The sequence below is a fragment of the Cebus imitator genome, unplaced genomic scaffold, assembly GCF_001604975.1.
Source record: "Cebus imitator isolate Cc_AM_T3 unplaced genomic scaffold, Cebus_imitator-1.0 Scaffold41, whole genome shotgun sequence".
Classification (NCBI taxonomy): Eukaryota; Metazoa; Chordata; class Mammalia; order Primates; family Cebidae; genus Cebus; species Cebus imitator.
Genome location: NW_016107356.1, coordinates 939,200 through 951,054, shown reverse-complemented (window position 1 = coordinate 951,054; position 11,855 = coordinate 939,200). Strand labels below are relative to the sequence as shown.

The 11,855-nt window shown below is 38.6% G+C and overlaps 1 protein-coding gene across 2 annotated transcripts in view; it reads right to left on the bottom strand.

Annotated features, from left to right (window-relative positions):
• Positions 1 to 2,694: 2,694 nt before the first annotated feature.
• Positions 2,695 to 11,855, bottom strand: part of NDC80 (NDC80 kinetochore complex component) — a 48,535-nt gene continuing 39,374 nt past the window's right edge. The window contains exons 15-17 of one of the 2 annotated variants that reach the window (XM_017526067.2): positions 11,248 to 11,378; positions 8,916 to 9,018; positions 2,695 to 2,890 (exon numbers count right to left, since the gene is read on the bottom strand). In XM_017526067.2, the coding sequence (XP_017381556.1) occupies positions 2,753 to 2,890; positions 8,916 to 9,018; positions 11,248 to 11,378 (372 nt within the window). In that variant the 3' untranslated portion in view covers positions 2,695 to 2,752. Of the gene's footprint in view, positions 2,891 to 3,555; positions 3,726 to 8,915; positions 9,019 to 11,247; positions 11,379 to 11,855 lie in introns of those variants that run through there. The other variant, XM_037737623.1, reaches the window with a different exon arrangement.

The following is an 11,855-nucleotide window of genomic DNA, read 5'->3' as shown; positions in this document are numbered from 1 at the left end:
AGATGTGCATATTCCTGGGGTACATGTGATATTTTGATATTAATAAATTCATATAATGTATAATAACCAAATCAGAGTAAATGGAACATCCATCACCTTAAACATTTATCTTTTATGCTGGAAACATTTTCATTATTCTCTACTATTTTGAAATACACAATAGATGTTTGTTGATTATAGTCACTCTACTGATTTATTGAACACTAGATCTATTTTTTCTATCTACCCATATTTTTTGTACCCATTTATCAACCTCTCTTCATCCCTCCCTCCCTGTACCCATTCCTTCCTCTGGTAACCACCAATCTTTATGAGATCCACATTCCTAACTCCTACATATGAATGAGAACATATGATATCTGTGTTTCTGTGCTTGGCTTCACTTAACAATTACCTTCAGTTCCATCCATGTTGCTGCAAATGAATGATAGGATTTCATTTTTTTAATGGTGGAATAGTATTCCATTGTGTATATGTATCACATTTTCTTTATCCATTCATCCATTGATGGGCACTTGGGTTGATTCCATATTTTGGCTATTGTGAGCAGTGCTGCAATAAATAAGGGAGTGCAGATATCTCTTCAATATATTGGTTTCTTTTGGATATACGCCCAGCAGTGGGATTGCTGGATCATATGGTAGATTTATTTTCAGTTTTTTGAGGAACTTCCACAGTTTTCCATGGTGGCTGTACTAATTTACATTCCCACCAACAGTGGATGAGAGTTCTCCTTTGTCCACATCCTTGCCAGGATCCCTGTTTTCCTTTTTGATGAAAGCCATTTTAACTGGCATGAGGTATGTCATGGTGGTTTTGATTTGCATTTATCTGAATAGTGATGTTGAGCATTTTTTCACATACTTATTGGCCATTTGTGTCTCTTGAGAAATGTTTATTCAGATCTTTGAGACTCTTTCTTCATGGGTCACTTGAGTGCATGGTAACTACACATTGCTGATACCACACTGGATAGTGCAGATAGAACATTTCTATTGAAGAAAGTTCTATTAGATGGGGTCAGAAGTTAAGATTTTTCAATACATTGGTAACTACTAATCTTGTCATTAGTTATCCCTAAACTATAACCTTTTTTTCATTCCATTCTGACTAAATGCACCTCCCTTCCTAAAGCCTTGTTATAATTCTATTCCAAATTTTTATTATGTATTTCTTTTTATGTTCTTCAATCTGACTCACATTTGAAAGAATAGAAATTTAAACCTCACATTCTAACATCCTGAATATTCATTTTTCATGGCTCCCGTGGCTGTACCCAGGATTGTGCACCAGCTCAAGTAAGTTCCATTGTGATTTCTAGCACTTCTAAGAGGTGTAATCTGAAGGAAATCAGAGCTCCAGAATAAACTCTCATCTCTAAAATGAGGGGGTTGAACTTTTATTATTTCTTCTGTTTCTCACATTCTATATTTTTCTGTTTCAGCGTAAAGATGGCATGGGGCCAGAAAGAACATCATCTTCTTGGAAAACCACAGGGCTCTGGATAAGGAGTGGGTTGTACTATACACCTCGTGTCATTAAAATGTTTAGTTAGTACCAACCTTTGCATAATTTGTACAAGGGATCAGCAAACTTTCTGTAAAGGGCCAGACAATAAACATTTCTGGCTTTGCAGGCCACACGGTCTCTTTGGAATACACTCAACTCTGCCATTGTAGTACAAAACTAGTCACAGACAATATGTAAATACATGGTTGTAACTGGATCTGGCCCTCATGATGTAGGTTGAGAACATCTCTAATCCAAAATGCTTCAAAATCTGAAACTTTCTTTTTTGAGACAGGGTCTTGCTCTGCCACTAAGGCTGGTATGCAGTGGCATGAACACAACTCATGGCAGCCCCAGATTCCTGGGCTCAAGGTATACTCCCGCCTCAGTCTCCTGAGTAGCTTGGACTGCAGGTATGTGCCACAATGCCTGGTTTATTTTTAAACTTTTGTGAAGTCTTACATCTTGGCCTCCCGAAGTGCTTGGATTACAGGCATGAGCCACCACAAACAGCCTAAAATCTGACTTTTTGGGCACTGGCATAATGCAAGTGGAAAATGCCACACTTGACCTCATGAAGGATTTCAGTAAAAACTGCTTCATGCACAAAATTATTAAAAATATTGTATAAAACAGGCGGGGCACAGTGGCTCATGCCTGTAATTCCAGCACTTTGGGAGGCTGAGGTGGTTGAATCACGAGGTCAGGAGTTCGTTAACCGCCTGGCCAACATGTGAAACCCTGTCTCTAGTAAAAATACAAAAATTAGCTGGGTGTGGTGGTTGGTGCCTGTGATCCTAGTTATTTGGGAGGCTGAGGCAGGAGAATTGCTTGAACCCAGGAGGCATAGGTTGCAGTGAGCCGAGATTGTGCCACTGCACTCCAGCCTGGGTGACAGAGCAAGACATTGTCTCAAAAGAAAAAAAAATTGTATAAAATAACCTTCAGCCTATGTGTATAAGGTGTATAAATAAATCTCATGTTTAGACAGGAGTCCTGTATTCAAGATATCACAAAAATCCCAAAATCTAAAAATAATACCCAAACCCCAAAAAACCTGATTCCGAAACACTTCTGGTCCCAAGCATTTTGGGTAAGGGATCCTCAACCTGTATTTTGTCAACTCCTGGTTTAAATCATACTACCTTGTCTTCTTACCATCTGAAGAAATGAGAGAGAAAAACAACTTTATTAAGACAATTTTATTAACTATGGATATATATACATAATCAACCTTTAATCTTCATTCTTCAGAAGCCTTAATTAGAGCAGCTTTCTTCTTATACTTATCTCTAATCTCTTTAATATTTTCCAAGAGATCTTCTGACATGCATTCTTTATATTCTCTATCAACTTTAGCAATCTGCTCCTCAAGATGTTTCTAGTAAAGACAATTAACAATTGTTAATGTAAAAATATTAATTTCTTTTAAAATGTTTAATTGTAAAATTTACAAACAAGAGGATAACATTTTAAAATTAAGAATAAAAAGGGCCGGGAGTGGTGGCTCACTCCTGTAATCCCAGAACTTTGTGAGGCTGAGATGAGCAGATCACTTGAGGTCAGGAGTTTGAGACCACCCTGACCAGCATGGCAAAACCTTGTCTCTACTAAAAATACAAAAATTAGCCAGGTGTGTTGGTGCATGCCTGTAATTGCAACTATGCAAGAGGCTGTGGCAGGAGGTTCATCTGCCCTTGGAGGTGGAGGTTGCAGCCAAGACTGGACCACTGCACTCCAGCCTGGGTGACAGCAAGATCCTATCTCCAGAAAAAAAAAAAAAAAAAAAAAGGAATAAAAAGAATTTTTTTGTATTTACCACATAGGCCCTTTTTGTGCCCTTTCCTAATTGTATCCTTTTTTTCTCCCCAAGATATAACCCCTTGTCTGAATGGTGTTTTGCTTTTATTTATATTATACCTTTATTACACACACAGAGAGATAAATGTATCTCTAAATAATATATTGACTTGGTAGTACCTGGTTTTAACCTTCATATTTATCAAATGATATTAAATATAATGTTCTATGACTTTTTCATCTACTATTTTAAAATTCATTCGTGTTACTACATATGGCTGTAGTTTATTCAATGTACTGCAGCATAGTATTCTAGAATGAATATATCAACATTTACTTATTTTGCTGGTAATTAAGTTTTGTTTGTTCCCAGGTGTGGTAGGCTGAGTAACAGCTTTTCCAAAGATACCCATGCCCTAATTTCAGAAAGGAACCTGTAACTGTTAGCTTACATGGCAAAAGAAACTATAGATGTGATTAAGTTAAGAATCTTGAGAAAAGATTATCCTGCACTGTCCAGGTGGGTCCTTACACCACTGTCAGAGTCAAAGAAGAAATTTAAGGACAGCAGCGGAGGGCAAAGAGGAGAGAAGATGCCATGCACTGGCTTTGATGATGAAGGAAGGGGCTACAAGCTAAGGACTATAGGTGGCCTCTAGAAGCTGGCAAAGGCCCCAGAAAGATTACAGCCCTTTGGACCCATTTTAGACTGACCTTAAGGACCCTAAGATGATAAATCTGTGTTGCTTTAAGCCATTAGCTTGGTGGTAATTTGTTACACTAGCAATGGGAAACTAATATGCCACATTATTTGTTGTTGTTCTTGTTTTTTTGCCATTTCAAATACTGATACCGTAACAAATTACCACAAACTAGGTGGCTTAAAATAACAGAAATGTGGGCCGGGCACGGTGGCTCATGCCTGTAATCCCAGCAGTTTGGGAGACTGAGGCTGGCGGATCATGAGGTCAGGAGTATGAGACCAGCCTGACCAACATGGTGAAACCTCATCTCTACTAAAAATACAAAAATTAGCTTGGGTATGGTGGTACGTGCCTGTAATCCCAGCTACTCAGAAGGATGAGGCAGGGAATCGCTTGAATCTGGAAGGTGGAGGTTGCAATAAGCCAAGATCACACCATTGCACTCCAGCCTGGGCAACAGAGCAAGACTCTGTCTGAAAAAAAACAAAACAAAAACAAAAACAACAACCAACAGAAATGTATTCTTTTACAGTTCTGGAGGTCAGAGTTTGAAATCAAGATGTCAGCAGGACCATGCTCTCTCTGAAGGCTCTCAGGAAGAATCCTTCTTTGCCTCTTCCCAGCTCTGGTGGCTCCTGGCAATCCTTGGTGTTCCTTAGCATGTAGCTGCTTCACTCCAACATCTGCCTGTCTCTGCATGGCCTTCATATAAGATATAAGTCATCAGATGGAGGGCCTATCCTAATCCAGTATGATCTTGTCTTAACCAATTACATTTGCAAAGATCCTACTTGCAAATAAGGTCACCTTCTGTAATTTAGGACAGATGTGATTTTTTTTTTTGGAGACGGAGTTTTGCTCTTGTTACCCAGGCTGGAGTGCAATGGTGCGATCTCGGCTCACCGCAACCTCCGCCTCCTGGGTTCAAGCAATTCTCCTGCCTCAGCCTCCTGAGTAGCTGGGACTACAGGCACGCGCCACCATGCCCAGCTAATTTTTTTGTAGTTTTAGTAGAGACGGGGTTTCACCATGTTGACCAGGATGGTCTCGATCTCTTGACCTCGTGATCCACCCGCCTCAGCCTCCCAAAGTGCTGGGATTACAGGCTTGAGCCACCGCGCCCGGCCAGATGTGACTTTTGCTGGGGGCGCTATTCAACCTAGTACAGCCCCCTAGCATATAGTGTAAACATTTCTTTAGGACAAATATACCTAGAGTGGAAGTTGGTTTTGGGGATTGTCAAATATTTTCTAAAATTATTTTATCAATTTACATAATTGCCAGCAGTAAATTAGAACTCCCATTTCTCCACATCCTTGCTGGAATTTGGTAATGATCAAACTAAATTTTTGCCAATTTCTTAAGTGTGGAATATGGTATATATTTTCATATGTTTATTAGCCACCTTGGTTCTTTTGTGAAATTCTCATTCAAGTCAAAAAGTTATTTTTATTGATACATATCAGATGCACATGTTTTTTGGGCCCCTTCAAGTCTTTGGTCCACTTATTTATTTTTCAGAGGCCATTATATATTGGGATGGTAATCCTTTACCAGCTGTGTTTTAAAAAACATCTTCTATCAGTTTGTGGCTTGTCTTTCCACTCTTTCCATATCTTTTATGTAGAGAAGATCTTAATTTTAATAAAGGTAAATTTGTACATAATTTCTTTTGTGGTTTGTACTTTTTATGCCTTTTGTGTTTGTACTTTTTAAGAACTCCTTTACAACCCCTAAAGTATAAAGATAGTCTCTTATAATTCTCCTAAAAGTTAAAAAAGCTAGCCTCACATTAACTTCCGAATCCATCTGGAACTGATTTCTGTGTAGAGTTTAAGGTAGGGATCCAACTTCACATTACCTGAACAATTCATTCTATCCCACTATTCTGAAATACTGCCTCTCTCACATATGTTTCATGTCTATGCTCATGCATCTATGTCTGTACTCTTAATCACAGAGATTGGTCTTTCTGCATCAATACTACAACATGTTAGTTATTACAGCTTTACAATAATTCTTGGTATGCCTAAACAGAACCCCCCCCCCCCAAAAAAAAGTCATTTTGTGTCCTGCAGGAAACTAGGGGTCCAGAACAGAAGTTAGCAAACTTTTTCTGTAAAGAACCATCTACTTTAGGCTTGGCAGTCCAGACGGTTTCCTTAACAATTGATCAATCTTGACATTGTAGTGCAAAACCAGCCAAAGATATACTAAAATAAATGAGGTGGCTGTGTTCCAATAAAACTTTATTTACAAAAGCAGGCTGTAGGCCCAATCTGGCCTGCAGGTTGTAGTTTGCTGACCCCTGGTCTAGAACATCAAGTCGCATGTGAGACCTTTATGAGGCTCCAAACAGGAACTGCTCAAATAAATACTTTGTCCCACAAGAAAAATATTCCATCTAAAGATACCTTTAGATCAAACCCCTGTTTTCTTCAGTCCAACTTCATTACTCATTTTAAAATTTCCTTGTTTTGCCTGATCCTGTTCAACCCATACTGTTCCTCTGAATCACAGGGATCAATCATAGAAAACTTGACTTTCTATGCTTCTTTCATATTTTATGAAAGCTATTAAGCATTTTATACTGATTAATCATAAATTTTGCATAGTGCAAAGTAAGTGCTTAGTATTTGCTGAATTTGGTCTAATCCTCCCAATAACACCAAACTGTACAGAAACTAAAAAATAATAGTAACTTACCATTAGGTTTTCAAATCTAACTTTATGTTAACTGAATAAAACATTGATAGCTATGATTACCTCACACAAATCTCTAGTGATAAGTTACTACTGGATTAACACAGAGGACAGACGATAGCGCTGAAGATAATAGAAAATCACAGCCAGGCATGGTAGCACATGCCTGTAATCCCAGCACTTTGGAAGGCTGAGGCTGGCAGATTGCTTGAGGTCAGGAGTTTGAGACCAGCTGGGCCAACATGGTGAAACCCCATCTCCACTAAAAATACAAATATTAGCTGGGCATGGTGGCACATGCCTATAATCCCAGCTACTTGGGGGGCTGAGGCAGGAGAATCCCTTGAACCTGGGAGGCGGAAGCTGCAGTGAGCCGAGATCGCACCACTGCACTCCAGCCTGAGAGACAGAATGAGGCTCCGTCTCAAAAACAAAACAAAACAAAAACAAACAAACAAAAAGAGAAAGTCAGGGCCGGGCGCGGTGGCTCAAGCCTGTAATCCCAGCACTTTGGGAGGCCGAGGCGGGTGGATCACGAGGTCAAGAGATCGAGACCATCCTGGTCAACATGGTGAAACCCCGTCTCTACTAAAAGTACAATAAATTAGCTGGGCATGGTGGCGCATGCCTGTAATTCCAGCTACTCAGGAGGCTGAGGCAGGAGAATTGCCTAAACCCAGGAGGCGGAGGTTGCGGTGAGCTGAGATCACGCCATTGCTCTCCAGCCTGGGTAACATGAGTGAAACTCCGACTCAAAAAAANAAAAAAAAAAAAAAAAAAAAAAAAAAAAAAAAAAAAAAAAAAAAAAAGAAAGTCAGAGGTGCTAAGGATGTTCACAAGTGTTTAGCACAACCCCTTCATTTTACAGATGAAGAAACTAAAGACTCACCAAAGATGTAAAATGATAAACAGACTTTGTCAACCTAAGCTATCAATTGTATGCTATGAATAAACTTTTATGCATCTAGAATAGAATTCTTATATATTATCTTTGGGAAAATGAGAACATAGTCACTCAGTTAATTTTTTGTCCTATGGTTGAGATGAACAACACTGGTCGAAAAGGATCAGGCAGTTATTAAAACCACTTAGTGCTTGAAATAGAAAGTGGGTAGAACCCACGTTTTCTGACATAGTATCTAGGATGCTTTTCTTAGTTCTTCACACTAAAAAGTGAAGACCATTGGTACCAAGAAAGCAGCAGTTCAATGTCTTTCATGAAAGAGGATGGGTAGCAGGGTATCACATGCTCATGTTTTCAATAAATGGAAGTCTATTAATATGATAAAAGTAAATTTTTTTTCTTAAAGTGTACTCAACTGGAAATATATCATCACCTAAATTAACCAGGAATTTTATAGTTCAGCAATTTCTCTTAACTCTTAGGGCTCTGTGCAGCAGGTTGGAGGGATAGTTTTATTGGTGAACTTTAGCTGTGTGAAGAGTGGGTTAAGGTAAATAAACCTCATGCTTCTGAAATAATTCATTTTGTGTTTATATGAAATTGCAGAAATGAAAAATAATTGTCCTAAGGTATGCCCTTTCATCTTAAGCTGAATGAAGCCCTAAATGTACTAATGTAAATATACTAAATATGTTTTCAGTATGTAGAACATGGCCTGGCATAGCAACATTATACACTGTTGATGTAATAAATAGCATCATATGTTGTTTATGCAAATACAATAGATTACTTTGTAAAATGCACAAGTGGGTTGGGTGTTGTGGCTTGCACCTGTAATCCCAGTACTTTGGGAGGTCAAGGCGGGTGGATCCCCTGAGGTCAGGAGTTTGAGACCAGCCTGGCCAACATGGTGAAACCCTATCTCTACTAAAAATACAAAAATTAGCTGGGTGTGGTGGTGGGTTCCTGCAATCCCAGTTACCAGGGAGGCTGATAAGAGAATCGCTTCAACCCAGGAGGCAGAGGTTGTAGTTAGCTGAGACCATGCACTGCATTCCAGCCTGGGCAACAAGAGTGAAAATCCATCCCAAATAAATAAAATAAAATAAAATGCCCAAGTGTTTCTCTGCACCATGCTGCCATACCACTACAGAAGATTCTTCTGATAAATTTTTGCTAGATCATACTTTAAATAGAAATAAAATTTATCATTTAATTTCTATGGAAGAAAGCAGAAATACGTGAGAGTTTTAAAATCCTTTCCTAAAATATAGGAAAGGCCATCACATACTTACCTCTACAGACCTGACATGTGTAGCAACCATCTCTATCAGACGTTGCAAGTTATTTCCCACTTTCCGTCTTTTTTCACTCGTGGTTTGCATAACTATTTGGTGTCTGTAGAACAAAAACTCTTGTTTAAGTTGTCCAGGAAAAAAATTAATAACATCAGTTCTAGTTAGGTCACTTCCCATTTCCACATTCAATAAAACGAAACTGTGACTGATTCATATGGGGCATGCTATATGTATAATTTGTAGAGGTCCCATTATCAATCATTAGAAGAGAAATAAAAACATTTTCAGATCATTTGCAATCAACAAAACAAAAGAGCACCAAAGCTTCATGTTTTAACATATAAAACTTTGGAGCAAAGGGTTGTAACTGAGTCTCCAAAGGGACTGTAAAGTCAAATGCTTTCTGGGCAAGACAAAAATTTGCAAATGGGGGAGTAGAACTCTTACTTGTAGGTATTCAAATTCAAATTAAAACCAATAAAATTGCAGGCCAAATAAATTTCAAGTTTTCTATGCTTGGTCTACAAATAAAGAACTGAAGAGAAATATTTGACGTTCTCAAGGCTTGTACTTGCAATCTCAAAGTAGTACATTTTTCAGTTGAGGGCAACTTAAGACTTAAAAAATGTGTATTTTACATAAATGTACACAGAGTCTATGGATTAATTATTCCGTATATTGACTTTATATAAGTTGCACAAGAGCACTATATATACAGAGACAGAATATTAAAGAAAGGATACCACTGTTTGTAGTTGTAGTTATTTTGTTGTGTTGCTAGAATTTTTTCTAGGTAAGTTTTTTTTTTTTTTTTTTTTTTGAGATGGAGTCTCTCTCTGTCACCCATGCTGGAGTGCAGTGGCACCATTTCAGCTCACTAAAACCTCCGCCTCCTGGGTTCAAGCGATTCTCCTCCCTCAGCCTCATGAGTAGCTGGGATTACAGGTGCCTGCCACCACATCCAGCTAATTTTTTGCATTTTTAGTAGAGATGGGGTTTCACCATGTTAGCCAGGATGGTCTCGATTTCCTGACCTCGTTATCCACCCGCCTTGGCCTCCCAAAGTGCTAGCATTACAGGTGAGAGCCACCGCGCCCGGCCCCTATGTAAGTTTTAAAAATTGTAAGGGAAACTGAGATGGAGGAGATCCTGACAATGTATAATTTGATTATCAAGAACTTCTAAGAAATACAACAAAATATATAGGCAGTTCTTTTGTTTGTTTGGAAATATGAGTGTAATCTGGCAAATTTCATGTTTGGTCATGCCAATTTCTTTCCTGAGAAATACTTGGTGAGTGCAGAAAACTGCATCCAGCTGAATCCGGATGCAAAGGAATACAGACACATAAGCACACACATCAAATATACATCAGCTACTCAGTGCACTGCATATGTAATGAGCCACATGCATCCAGTACTGATGGTGCAATTTTCCATCCTACTTCAGATAACCCACTTTCTACCTCTTTGCAGTAACTCACAGGCTGTAGCCCTCTGCATGCTTGTTTCCCAAATCAAACCAGAGGTCTTTTTAAGATGAATAGTCCCATATTTATTGTAGCATTATGCATTTCTTAACCATTAAGCATGTGTATCATTGTGCTAACATTTTTGTTTGGTTCTTATGTTTTGTTTATATGTGTCACCGATGGAGTTAATGTTTTTAGAGATGGAGTCTTGCTATGTTGCCCAGAATGGCCTTGACCTTCTAGGCTCAAATGGTTCTCCTCAGACTCCTGAGTAGCTGGGACTACAGGTGTGTGCCACTGGCCCTGACGATTGATGAAACTTTTTAGTGCTGTGCCTCAGTATCAGTTTTCCCATAGGTCCTGTGATTGTTACTGCATGATTTTGCACAGCATGATAACTATTGAGAAGGCATATGTTGTGTTACAGTAGACTGACTATAATTTATAGTATAATTACATTTTACTATATAATATGCATAATTTCTAGGAAATAAAAACATGAGTTTGGTGGAGTTTATTAAACCTTACTGGAATTTTATTAAAATACACTAACCAATAGCCAATTTGAATTGATTTAAAATTTTATGTTGTTTTCAGGGATTAAAAGCCATGTATTAACTAGATCTAAAGACTAACAATTTCTTGGTGAACAGTAACTGTAATACTAACAGAATGTACTTGTTGATAGAGAAAGTTCTCAAGTTATAAGCAGTTGTACTTAAGTTCTCTATACCCCTCTTTGCATCCCAAATAGCTCTATAATATAAATTAAAGCAAATAAAAATTGACCTAATTTTATAGAACTGTTAAATCAATAATCAGAAAATAAACATATAAATCTTGGTGAGATAAACTTACTCCCGCTGAACAGCATCTGATTCATTCATAGCTTCGCTAAGCCCCTGGTTAACAGTACTTTCTAGCAGGTGCTTGTGTTTCTCCAAGGACTCAAGCTCATTGGCACATTTTTCATCCTCTTCCTCTGCTTCCTATCAGGATAAAGTCACGGTTATGGTCTCTTGATATTCACATTCTGTATACTCTAGGTAGATTTAAAACAATTATGCAAAGCATTTAAAGCAAATCAAGTTGCATTCTTTGTATTCTCAAGAGCTTACTGTGTTACATGCAAGAGACTTTAAAATGTTCCTTTGGGAATTCCATCTTATAAAAACAAATGTGGTCAGGCGTGGAAGCTCATGCTTGTAATTCCAGCACTTTGGGAGGTTGAGGTGGGCAGATCACTTGAGGTCAAGAGTTTGAGACCATCCTGGCCAACATGGTAAAACCTCATCTCTATTAAAGATACAAAAATTAGCTGGGCGTGGTGGCACGTGCCTGTAATCCCAGCTACTCAGGAGGCTGAGGCATGAGAATCACTTGAACCTGGGAGGTGGTGGTTGCAGTGAGCTGAGATTGTGCCACTGCACTCCAGCCTAGGTGACAGAGCAAGACCCTGTCTCAAA